Source organism: Hyperolius riggenbachi, chromosome 1, assembly GCF_040937935.1.
Source record: "Hyperolius riggenbachi isolate aHypRig1 chromosome 1, aHypRig1.pri, whole genome shotgun sequence".
Classification (NCBI taxonomy): domain Eukaryota; kingdom Metazoa; phylum Chordata; class Amphibia; order Anura; family Hyperoliidae; genus Hyperolius; species Hyperolius riggenbachi.
Genome location: NC_090646.1, coordinates 346,877,178 through 346,890,014, shown reverse-complemented (window position 1 = coordinate 346,890,014; position 12,837 = coordinate 346,877,178). Strand labels below are relative to the sequence as shown.

The 12,837-nt window shown below is 45.0% G+C and overlaps 2 protein-coding genes across 2 annotated transcripts in view; one reads left to right on the top strand and one right to left on the bottom strand.

Moving 5' to 3' along the window:
* Positions 1 to 1,646, bottom strand: part of LOC137512572 (hippocampus abundant transcript 1 protein-like) — a 64,366-nt gene extending 62,720 nt beyond the window's left edge. Inside the window, exon 1 of the mRNA XM_068234065.1 lies at positions 1,410 to 1,646. Coding sequence (XP_068090166.1) covers positions 1,410 to 1,493 — 84 coding nt within the window. The 5' untranslated portion in view covers positions 1,494 to 1,646. The remainder of the gene's footprint in view (positions 1 to 1,409) is intronic.
* A 31-nt stretch (positions 1,647 to 1,677) lies between these two features.
* TPGS1 (tubulin polyglutamylase complex subunit 1) lies at positions 1,678 to 11,069 on the top strand. The gene is made up of 2 exons (XM_068234066.1): positions 1,678 to 2,102; positions 8,813 to 11,069. The coding sequence occupies exons 1-2, from the start codon at positions 1,774 to 1,776 to the stop codon at positions 9,339 to 9,341; spliced, it is 858 nt and encodes a 285-aa protein (XP_068090167.1). The 5' UTR covers positions 1,678 to 1,773; the 3' UTR covers positions 9,342 to 11,069.
* The last annotated feature ends 1,768 nt before the right edge of the window (positions 11,070 to 12,837 follow it).

Below are 12,837 nucleotides of genomic sequence, written 5' to 3'. Positions count from 1 at the left end.
TGTGTACTTGTAACCAATCGTGCTGCAGCCTTTCCTTCATGGTCTCTGCAGGCAGCGTCAGAATGTCAGGCATGTGTTAAGATAAGACTGGCTGCTCTGCAATACGAATCTGCTGTCTGTCTTGCATGGCTGCATTCTGAAACTTACCAGGGACAAGGCAATGTTTGGGGGAGAGAACACTGGGGGTGCAGGCATTGTCCCTCTGTGCTGTGTGTGGGTTGTTGGTGGGGATGCAAAGGCAGAATGATTATGTTCTGCAAATATACTTTTTCATATGGCATATACTTGTAATCTAACTAGGCTGACAAATAGTTGTATTATTTCACTGCCCACCCTGTCTCTTCTCTCCCTCTAGGCTAGTGCTCTCATTATCCCTTCTCACTATCTCTATGCCCACTGTCCTGTCTCACTTTCCCTGCCAACCCACTCTTGTTGCTTTCTCTATCATGCTTATCTGTGAACTTCTGCCAATGTATTTAAAGTGTACCAGAGCTGGCTACAAAATAAGATATTATTATTATGTATTTATGACATCTTCTTCAGCACATTACAGAGTGCATAGTCATGTCACTGACTGTCCTCATAGGAGCTCACAATCTAATCCCACCATAGTCATAGACTAATGTCCTACCGTATTACTATTATTATTATGTATTTATATAGCACTGACATCTCCTGTAGCACTTTACAGAGTACATAGTCATGTCACTGACTGTCCTCAGAGGAGCTCAAAATCTTATCTCTACCATAGTCATAGTTAGGCCAGTTTTTGTGGTGGGACCAACTTAACATTGTCGGGGATGTAGGGGTAAAATACAACTGACAAAGCATGCCATGCGCTATAATCTAACACATGTACATGCTTCATTTAGAAGGGGGGGGGGGGGGGGCGGCTGGTAATCGCTGGCCTTGGGTGTTGAAAAGTAGAAATCCGGCCCTGAGTGTATACCATGGAGGATACATCTACGAGAAAGTTCTTCTAGCCACCGATTGTTTCATATCAGTGCCATGTTCACCTTTTCACCACACAAAGTCACACACATAACAGCTGTGCTCCTTCACACTCCACCTGTGACTCTCCTACTACAAAGCAAAAACTGCTACAATGCCGACTTATGTGTTCAGTGCTAATGATGTTACACAATACAGCTGCAATACTATAAACACCAGCAGCTTAATCATCTTGTCACCATGCCCATCAAACATTCACATGAAGCCAAGGCATATTACATCCTTAACACTGACGTCACACAGCTTGGGTGCACCATGACATCCTATGCATATCATCATTCAAGTCACCAGTTGCTGCCATATGTTGTTGTCATCCTCCAGCGCCTGACTCCGAGGTGCCTGTTACTAGTGCCATGACACTTCCGACAGATGTGTGCTGCCGTCATGACTCCACTCACCGTCCCTCCATCCTTAATGATAATCTTCTTGGCCAGCAAGATGCTGCGATTTAACCTCTTCTTCTTTTTCTTTTCCCCGGTCATGGTGAGCTTAGGCCCGTCATCCCGACACCGGGAGAGACTCGGCAGGTAGGCCCTTACAGCTCACCGGGCCACACTTCCATGGAAACGGCGGCCCCTTCGCATCATTCCCACATCGCCCACTTCCGGTGTTCTGTCACTTTTAGCTCCCCGTCGGAAAGCGCTGCTTTTAGGTTGGCGCATGTGCGCGCATGCGCTTTCATGAAAGTAGTGGTTTCCGATAGGTATAACTAAAAGTGACAGAACACTTGGTAACGGATGTTGTAGCGCTACCTCCACAAAGATGGCGTCCGACAGGACTCCTTTGAGCAGCATGAGTATAGCAGACAAGAGGCGTGCAGCGGGCAGCTCTCCGGTCCCCCGGCCTCCACCGCGACAGACCAGCGAGGCTGATTTCCTGGCACAGGCTGGGGTCCGCGACGTGCTCAGAGAAGCCATGCTCAAATTACTGGAATCCAGGCCTGAGGATCCGATGGCTTTCCTTGCGGATTACTTCGGAAAGCTCGGCCTGGGCTCTGCAGCGACTGGTGGTGAACGCGGCCCTCATCTGCTGGGACAGCAGCGCCTAAGCCGCGCCCTGTGGTACCTGAAGCTGGCTCATCACTCTCAGAGGTCTGCCTACTGTGTGCTGATGCAGGGGACCATCGGGGTGGGTGCAGGAATAGCCCATAGGGAAAGGATGCTTTAGGGATAATAAAACCAAAGGAAACCAACACGTACAAGTTGTGCATTATTCTAATAGATGGGGTATGGCAAAATATATGCAGTCATAAAAACTAGAATCATAATGCATAGCTCCCAACTGTCCCTCTTTCCTCTTCATTTGTCCCTCTTTCAGGTCTGATGTACAGATCTATGTAAGTAAATGTTTTTCTACTCAAAAAAAAAATGTTTAGTTGATTCTAAACGTTATTTCCATCATTTAAATTGATATATTTCTTATTTTAATTTGTTAATATGAAGGGAAATGAACCAAGATAGAAAGGACCAATGTGGTTTAAATTATAAAACACATTTTCCTTATGAAATCTTTATAACATGCCTGACTATAGGGGTGTGGCAGGGGCGTGGCTTGTGTCCCTCTTTCTTATCTCCAAAAGTTGGGAGGTATGAAATGTGGGTGCGAAGGAACCTACTACTTTAATGCAAATGATGGTGTTCTCCTAGCAAATAATGCAATCAGAATTCAAGTAAGTTTAGGCAAAGGCAGACCTATTTATTCTGAATGGTGTTCTAATCAGAGACCTGTAATAATTCAAAGATTAGAGGTGGTCTAGTCCTGAAATAAGGCTCCAGAGAAGGTTGATGAGATGCAAAGGGATCCAGCTTGCATTGTTTGGTCGAATTGCATGAAATGTGCATATAGCCATAATTCTGTGCATCTCACTGACCATCTCTATCAACGTCATGCCTTAAAAAATAAAAAATAAAAGTGGCCAAATTAAACATATACAGTATAATCTTGTTATAGTAAACTCCTGATATAGTAATCATTTGGGTATAGAAAGCGAAATGTCCATTTCCTAGCCAAGCACAATTATAAGTATATGGGAGTTAGGCCCCGTTCACACTTGCGGTTTTGTAAAAACCGGAACGGATGTCCGGACCGCACCGGATCCGGACCGGACCTAATCCGTACGGTTCCTATCCGGATCCGGTCCGTTTGCATCCGTTTTCTGTGCGGTATGAACACGGTTGCGGTCCGGATCCGGTTTCTTAAAGAGATAACAACCTGTAAATACCTGGGGTCTGGGAGGTCAGCAGAAGCTCTGGGGTCATTGTTGGAGACAGGTGGACGTGTGGAGACCATCCGTGGATACAGAGACTGCAGTTGGGACCATGGATCCAGTCATCTTTTACTCGTACCTGGGAATTCTCTCCTTCCTGTTGTTCACCTACTACTATGTGGGGAGAAGGCCTCACCTCCTCGTTATCAGACATATCAGACCTGTTGCTGCCAAAGAGCTCCAGCATGAAATCCCTGCTGCTCCACTCTGTGAACGCTGGGCCCATGTGGTCCCCATCCAAAATGGCCACTAGAAAAAGCATAGGAAGTGGGGTAGAACGTCCGGTTTTTATAGCCAGCGTGTTGTGCGCTCTCCGGTTCTCATTGGTTTGTATTGGCCGGATGCAACAGTCCGGCTCCGCTCCGGATACGTCTACCGGAGGAGCCGGACCAAAAAATAGCACATGTTGGATCTTATGCCGGAGTCCGGATCCGCTCCGGTCCGGACGAAACGGACGCATGTGAACGGACGCATAGACTTTCATTGCTATGCCGTGCGTCCGTTCCGTCCGTCCCGCATGCGGTCCGGCTCCGGCATGGCGATTCCGGACGGCGACCGCTAATGTGAACCGGGCCTAACACCTGGTATAGTAAACCCTGATATACCGGTAATACTTATGTTACATTAAACCTTGTATTTTTTGGCCCCTGTGGTATTCTGTATCCGGCTAAAGTGGAGAATGGGCGTGTTCATGCACCATACGTAAGTCTGAGACCCATGAGCTGTCGGTGGGCTGGCAACCATTTGTGGCCTGCTGGCTATTTGCATGCTACTGTGGGCCTGCGTGGATACCCTCAAAAACACTAGCTGGTGAGACTTGTGCTTCTTGTGTAAGCCGCCGAATCAAGTGAAAACCATTTCGGAGATTTAGTCACCACAATAGGAATTACGGCTAAAATGGCACCCAGACAGTACTTTGGGTGCCGTCAAAAAACAAAGCAAAAATTAATATAAAAACAGCAATAGCTGTCCATGGTGACTTGGAGGGGTAATAGTAAATAACATCACTGGGATTTTTGCAGTAGCAGAGTGAGCCATTTATCGGCTTTACTCTGTGCCCAAATTTCCCGGTGGCTTAATTATATGTAAGCTTAAACTGCTTCTTGATTACTGAGGGCATTGACTGTCATCTGTGACTTGCTTGTGCATAGCTGCAATGTTACAGAATCATCCAGACTGCACAGAAATGTGGGTAGTGGAGCACACAACCAGTACTGTATCTATCAACTAATGAGACCTATGCTTCCTGTGCAAGCTGCTGCAAGTATATTGAGCACTGTGAATTTTGAGCTAGCTCATATGTTTTCTGTGCTTGCTTGCTGAAGCTATGAAAATAAAAATTACTGCCAACTATTGACTGAATTAAGATACAGTACTATAGTATACTTTATGTGCCAATGACAATTGCTATGACAATTTCCGCTATAGTAAACTACTTTTCCTGGTCCTTTGGAGTTTACTATAAAGGGATTCTACTCGTCTAGTATCAATCCATTCCACAAAAAACATTAACCTTGTTATAATGGAGAATATTCATTATTGAAGAATTGCAGTACTGTATTTTGCCTACTGACCTGAATACACTGTACCATTTCTACACCGTATGAGGGCTAACAGATTCTCATATTACATGGAAGTGGTAAAATTGGGCAATCGTTGGCCAATCAGAATTGGCTTTGACAGAAAATTTTGGGAAAATATTGAATGGCGATTTTTAATTTTTCTGTCAAATTTCGATTTTGATTTTTTTTTTTTTACGATTTTTTTTTTTTTTTTTTTTTTTTTTTTTTTTTCAAATCAAGCTTTAGCACTAAATTCACAATGTACAGTAACATTTACAAACATGCATTGACAGAAAATTACATCATACTATCAAATTGATAGTATGATGTCATTTTCTGTCATGTTAGTACATTTTACTGCATTGTGAATTTATCAAAACAAATAGCTATTAATAAAGGCAAAGCTGAGTGGCCATTATTGGGCAGTGGTGGTGATCCAAGTTGAGAGATATGTATGTATCTACCTACATAATAGAATCAAAGTGAAAACTTTGAGATTTTCTCAACAAATTTCTCCAAGTTTAACTAATTGTGTTCCATTCATTTGCACTCTGAATGCAGTAACCATGTTAAGCTGCCCATACACCTAACGATTTTGCTGCCGATATACAGCAGATTCGATCACTTTGATCGAATCTGCTGTGAAATCGTTGCGCAAACACTGACAGAACGATCGATTTCCGTCTGAAATCAATCGTTCCCACCGATTCCCGTCGATCCGTCCGTGCAGAAGATTTCCCTCGATCGCCGGCGGGTCGGAAGTGCGTCGATAGCGGTGTTCGAATGCTCGATGACCGACACTAGCGGCAATACATTACCTGCTCCGGACGGCGCGACTCCCCCTCTGTCCCCGCAGCTTCTTCTCCGCCCTGGGTTCCGGACCGGCTCCTGCTTCATTGAACTTCCTGTCCCGGCAGGAAGTTTAAACAGTAGAGCGCCCTCTACTGTTTAAACTTCCCCCGGACAAGAAGTTCAGTGAAGACAAGCCAGCCGGACCGGAGACCAGAGCGGAGAAGAAGCTGAGGGGAAAGAGGGGGAGTCGCGCTGGCCGGAGCAGGTAATGTATGCGGGCGGGGGCACTGGTAGCACCACCACAGATTGTGAACGGTTTCATGCTGAAATCGATTCACAATTTTCTTTGCAGTAAAGGCAGCCATACGATTCCTCTCTGATCAGATTCAATCAGAGAGGGATCTATCTGTTGGTCAAATCTGATGGCAAATCGACCAGTGTATGGCTATCTTTAGGCTGACAGGAAGCTTTATGAGAGTTGCATCCTGATCTTTTCATCTGATGCCAACAGGTTGCCTTACAAAGTCAATGTACACTGCTAAACTGCCAACAGAGTTGCTGGACTGATGCCATGTACACATGCTAGATAACTGGCCTCTAAATGAGCATTCATGCTAATTTCAGGCGACAGTTTAGAAATGATTGTACAGATGCAGCGTCAGAGCATCCTGTAGGATGTTCCTAGTGCAGAAGGGCATGCAAGGATACTATCGAATGTGGTGGATTGCTAAGGATCAGCACTGTGAGGAGATAATTGCACTTTGATTTTTATCCAAGGCAATCTAACTTTATTACATAGTTTAAAAGATATCTGTACTTGCATACAAAAGTAGAGTTATGTTTGCCTCCCAAACTGTATAAGAAACAATAAACCACCTACTAGGGTTGCAACGGTATGAAATTCCATGGTAAGATAACTGTCAAAAAAAAATACCACGGTATGACGGTATTACGGTATACGGTTCTATACAATTTGGACCCGGGCCCCCCCTTTGTAGCCAGTAGTAGGTGGCCACAGCATATGTAGCTAGGGCTAGGTGTAGCCAGTAATTGGTGGCCGCAGTATTCGTAGCCAGGGATAGGTGTAACCAGTAATAGGTGGCCGCAGTATAGGTAGGCAGGGATAGGTGTAGCCAGTAGTAGGTGCTCGCAGGATAGGTGTAGCCAGTAGTAGGTGCTCGCAGCAAAGGTAGCCAGGGATAGGTGTAACCAGTAATAGGTGGCCGCAGTATAGGTAGGCAGGGATAGGTGTAGCCAGTAGTAGGTGCTCGCAGCAAAGGTGGCCAGGGATAGGTGTAGCCAGTAGTAGGTGCTCGCGGCAAAGGTGGCCAGGGATAGGTGTAGCCAGTAGTAGGTGCTCGCGGCAAAGGTAGCCAGGGATAGGTGTAGCCAGTAGTAGGTGCTTCCGGCACAGGTAGCCAGGGACAGGTGTAGCCAGTAGTAGGTGCTCGCAGGATAGGTGTAGCCAGTAGTAGGTGCTCGCAGCATAGGTAGCCAGGGATAGGTGTAGCCAGTAGTAGGTGCTCTCAGCATAGGTAGCCAGGGACAGGTGTATCCAGTAGTAGGTGCTCGCAGGATAGGTAGCCAGGGATAGGTGTAGCCAGTAGTAGGTGCTCTCAGCATAGGTAGCCAGGGACAGGTGTAGCCAGTAGTAGGTGCTCACAGGATAGGTGTAGCCAGTAGTAGGTGCTCGCAGCATAGGTAGCCAGGGACAGGTGTAGCCAGTAGTAGGTGCTCACAGGATAGGTGTAGCCAGTAGTAGGTGCTTGCAGCAAAGGTAGCCAGGGACAGGTGTAGCCAGTAGTAGGTGCTCTCAGCATAGGTAGCCAGGGACAGGTGTATCCAGTAGTAGGTGCTCACAGGATAGGTGTAGCCAGTAGTAGGTGCTCGCAGCATAGGTAGCCAGGGACCGGTGTAGCCAGTAGTAGGTGCTCGCAGGATAGGTGTAGCCAGTAGTAGGTGCTTGCAGCGAAGGTAGCCAGGGACAGATGTAGCCAGTAGTAGGTGCTCACAGGATAGGTGTAGCCAGTAGTAGGTGCTCGCAGCATAGGTAGCCAGGGATAGGTGTAGCCAGTAGTAGGTGCTCTCAGCATAGGTAGCCGGGGATAGGTGTAGCCAGTAGTAGGTGCTCGCAGCAAAGGTAGCCAGGGACAGATGTAGCCAGTAGTAGGTGCTCACAGGATAGGTGTAGCCAGTAGTAGGTGCTCGCAGCATAGGTAACTAGGGATAGGTGTAGCCAGTAGTAGGTGCTCGCAGCATAGGTAGCTAGGGATAGGTGCAGTCAGTAGTAGGTGCTCGCAGCAAAGGTAGCCAGGGATAGGTGTAATCAGTAGTAGGTGCTCGCAGCATAGGTAGCCAGTGAGAGGTGTAGCCAGTAGTAGGTGCTCGCAGGATAGGTGTAGCCAGTAGTAGGTGCTCGCAGCAAAGGTAGCTAGGGATAGGTGTAGCCAGTAGTTGGTGCTCGCAGCAAAGGTAGCCAGTAGTAGGTGCTCGCAGCAAAGGTAGCCAGTAGTAGGTGTTCGCAGCATAGGTGTAGCCAGTAGTAGGTGCTTGCAACAAAGGTAGCCAGGGATAGGTGTAGCCAGTAGTAGGTGCTCGCAGGATAGGTGTAGCCAGTAGTAGGTGCTCGCAGGATAGGTGTAGCCAGTAGTAGGTGCTCGCAGGATAGGTGTAGCCAGTAGTAGGTGCTCGCAGCAAAGGTAGCCAGGGACAGGTGAAGCCAGTAGTAGGTGCTCTCAAGATAGGTGTAGCCAGTAGTAGGTGCTTGCAGCAAAGGTAGCCAGGGATAGGTGTAGCCAGAAATAGGTGGCCGCAGCACAGAGAGCCGGGGGGGGGGGGGGTAGAGGGGATGCAGCAGCAGGGATAAATACTCATTTGCCGGCAGCAAGGTCCTTCACCGATGTACGGGCTTCATTCAACTTCCTGGTTTTGCATCATCTTGTAATAGCACCCAGGGGGCGCTGTTTCAGGGAAATGTGATGCAAGAACAGGAAGTACAATGAAGCTAGTACATCATTCAGGATGAAGCTGGCTGCCTGCAAGTGAGTATTTGTATCCCCACCGCTGTTCGTGCGCTCGCCACTGCGTCGCATCCCTGCCGCTACGTCACTTCATGTGCAGCTACATGTACAGGTAATGATATAAAAATGTCTTCTTGTAAACTATTTTTCCTTATTGACAGGACTGCCTTTAACAACAACCTAAGCATTGCCTATGACTGTCTCAGTGCTGAAGGTCGGAAGAAAAAGCCAGGTTTAAATGGCAAGACTTACAGTGAGGTGTTGAGCAAGATTTGCCAGGACAGTGATCTTCCCAGTGAGATTTCCTCTGCTCTTCTGAAGAAGATAAAGTGTCGTGACTATGAGGCTGTGCCATTTGATGTCTTCCGTTATGGCGTACTCACCTGCTTTGTCTTGATAGAGTTCAGATCTAAAGCAGACACCTTGTTCACTGTTCTGGATGGAGATAACCAGGTGGACCAAAGAGTCTGTCAAGCAGTACTGAGCACTTTGGAAGAAGCACTGGTTGCTAGTGACTTATCAGTTCCCGCTAGTTATTTAGAGGCTGGTTCCAAGCTGGGGCCTGACTGTTTGGCTATTGCTATGGACCGTGCACTCTTAGGTAAAAATGCAGGTGTCCCTGTGAACCGTGATGAATTTATGAAAGGAGCATGTTCCCACTTTCTTGATAAAGTCAAACCAATCCATTGAATTATTTTGCTCTATATTCTAAAACCCAACTCCAGGTACAGTACCAAATACACTAAGTGATAGCTTAAAGCCAAGCTACAGTCTGGGATAACATTGTTGTGGATTTATATGGCACCAGAATCTTCCATGGCATTGTACAATAGAGCATACAAAATATAGCGTTACAAGGGATTGAGTTACAGGCAAATGACAATTGAACAAGTCAGTGATGCATCATACATGAAGGTGGATAATAGTAGTGTGGTGATCCATGGTTCGCTAAAGAGGAACTCCAGTGAAAATAATGTAATACAAAAAAGTGCATCATTTTTACAATAATTATGTCTAAATGATTTAGTCAGTGTTTGCCCATTGTAAAATCTTTTAAATCCCTGATTTATATTCTGATATATTTATATTCAGCTATTTCCCACAATGTAACAGGGTTCACAGACAGGAAGCTGCCAGGAGTACCATGGTCCTCAGTTTCTTGTGGGAGGGGTTTCACCACTATCAGCCATACAGTGCCCCCCTGATGGTCTGTTTGAGAAAAGGAATAGATTTCTCATGTAAAAGGGGGTATCAGCTACTGATTGGGATAAAGTTCAATTCTTGGTTGGAGTTTATCTTTAACCTCCCTGGCAGCATGGACGAGCTTGTCTCCTCTAGAATGCTTTTTTTTTTTTTCTTTGCATTAAAATTTGCCCTTGCACGCTCTGGAAACCTGCATGTGAAAATTAGAACACAAATTTCAATGCAAAAACTGCACGTTTTCTGCCAAAAAGTTGAAGGGTGGGGAGTGTGACCCAGCAGAAATGGAAAATTTAAAAATTTTCACATGATTTTGCGTTGGAAACTTTTATTATACTCAATGTATGCTAGACCCTTGCTTGACACATTTTGGTAAGTTGCAGGTAAACATTTTATGAAAATTCATTAAATAACATTTTGCACAGAAACCCTGCAGAAACTGAATGCCAGGAAGTGTCTTTGGTGAGATTACATTTTTGTTTAAAGAGGCGAGTTTTCAGATTGCACCTAAAGCGGGTACATGTGGGTGACTACTGAACAAACTGAGGGAGTTCCAGAGAAGTGAAGAAATTTGAGTCTTTTATGAGACCTATCATTAAAGAACCTATGATGAAAACTGGTCTTCAACTCCTTAGTAAACATATAGTTAGCCTACCTGCTTTTGTCTTAAAGTAACATCTGTGTAAAAACAGACTAATTTTTCGGGATACAGACAGTACTGACAGCAGTTATTGTGCATTTATGTTCTATCTTTTTCAGAGGGAACTGTGCATGTCAAGAAAAACAGGATTCTGTTGCTTACAATCGGTGTAGCTGTCACCCAGAAGTTTCCTCTTTGTCTAGTAGGCAGATATAAGCCTTTTTAATTTATTGATTTTGTTTTGTTTTGTTTTGATAATCCCTGTAATAGTGCAGTGGCGATTTTATCTTTAGCAGGAAAATGTTTGGATTTCCAAATCAAACTAATTTTATGGCGACCCTTTGTAGTGTTTTTTTTTTGTTTTTTTTTTTGTTTTTTTTTCAATGCGATGGGTTTTGTCACTAAAAGCCTCGGGCAGTGACAACTGGAAACTGTGAGGCTCCTTTGAAATACATGAAATCTGGAATACAACAAATGTATTTTCAGGTACCTTGAGATATGTGTACAATTCTTTTTCCCCCCAAAAGTTGGGATACTGTGTGAAATGTAAATTAAAAAACAGAATGATTTACAAATAATTTAAACCCCATCTTTAATTTACAATATTACTACGACCACACTGCAGATGTCATGACAAATGCGTGCTCATGCTGAATTTGGTAAGTGTATACGATAGTTTGGTGAGGAGTTTTGAGTAGTCCACCACACTCTGATCAACACATTGTAGACTTAGGATAAGTATTTGGAGAAACTACCATAAATGATTAATTTCCAACTTTATTGTATGAAAAATTACAAAATATTTCTGCAAATTTTTTTTTGTCAAAAAACAAAACTCTTTAGACACAGAGTCGATCATTTAAAAAAAAAAAGCATACAGTTTGACAATTTTATTCAGGCAATTACACTAGTCCGTTTCAGGTCACTAATGACCCTTCATCAGGCCTTTACAAAACAAAGAATCTAGGATCAAACACTATGTGTTATATACAAAAATATGAGTCCCCAGTATAAAATAAAAACACTGAAAAATAAAAATGTGTCAAAGGAAGATGAGTGGCAGACAGTTGTAACCCATGCCTAGACGTAATAGCAGATGCACTTTCCATCATTGTCTGAGAAAACAGGAAAATGCATGAATCAAAAAAACGTTCACACCAAGACCTACCGTAATTCATTCCTGTCATGTTGGTCCACTGCTTCTCTGAGACCTGAATCGGAGTTCTCCACTTCAGCTGCAACTAAGAAATCTGAGGCAGGAGACAGCAACTCTACACTTAGGAGGTAAATTGTTAAACTGTATGATCCTTTTTTTGAAATTGACTCCCTGTCTGAAGAGTTATCATTTTTGACAAAAACTTTTGTCAAATATTTTGTACTTTTTGATACAATAAAGTTGGATGCTAATATTTTTTGGGTGGTTTCTCCAAATATTTATCCTCCCAACCTTACATGGAATTTGATAGCCATAACATATTTAAAAAACAAAATACACACACCAGGTGGAACATCTCATCCCTAAGAAAGTTAATCAGTAATAGGTTAATCCTATTGTTGCATGTAAAATAGCTTCCCAGAGAGGTTTTCAGAAGTAAAAATGGGGAGAGGTACATCACTCTTCAGGTCGAAGCAGTCCTTTTCAGCGCAGGAAGATTTTGGTGCAGCCGGCGCCACCATAGACTATAATAATAGGAATTACTGTATTTGGCGCCGTATAAGACGCACTTTTTCTCCCCCAAAAATGGGGAGAAAAAGTCCCTGCGTCTTGTACGGCTAAGGCAGGGAACCCCCAAATTGCAAACGCCCGCCGATCCGACCCGCCGCCATGTTAGGGATTCCCTGCCTGTGTGCCCGCAGCGTTAGACTACCCCGTGCCTCAGCTTTTGTCCTCTAATTACCTTCTGCCCCCCGTGTGCGACTCCCCCGGTCCCCCCTCGTGTCTCCGATATCCCAGCGTGTCTCCGATATCCCTATTGTATGTATTTCCCCCCTCAGTGTCTGCAGCATCAGCGGCTTACCAGATCCATGCCGCCGCGAGAACTGCAGACACCCGGCATCTCCATACGCTTCCTCTATTGTGCGCTTGTACTCATGACGTCATCAGTACAAGCGCACAATAGAGGAAGCGTATGGAGATGCCGGGTGTCTGCAGTTCTCGCGGCGGCATGGATCTGGTAAGCCGCTGATGCTGCAGACCTTGAGGGGGGAAATACATACAATAGGGATATCGGAGACACGCTGGGATATCGGAGGCATGCAGGGGGGACCGGGGGAGTTGCACATGGGGGGCAGGAGGTGATTAGAGGGCAAAAGCTGAGGCACGTGTGGGTGGGGACAGGACAAAGG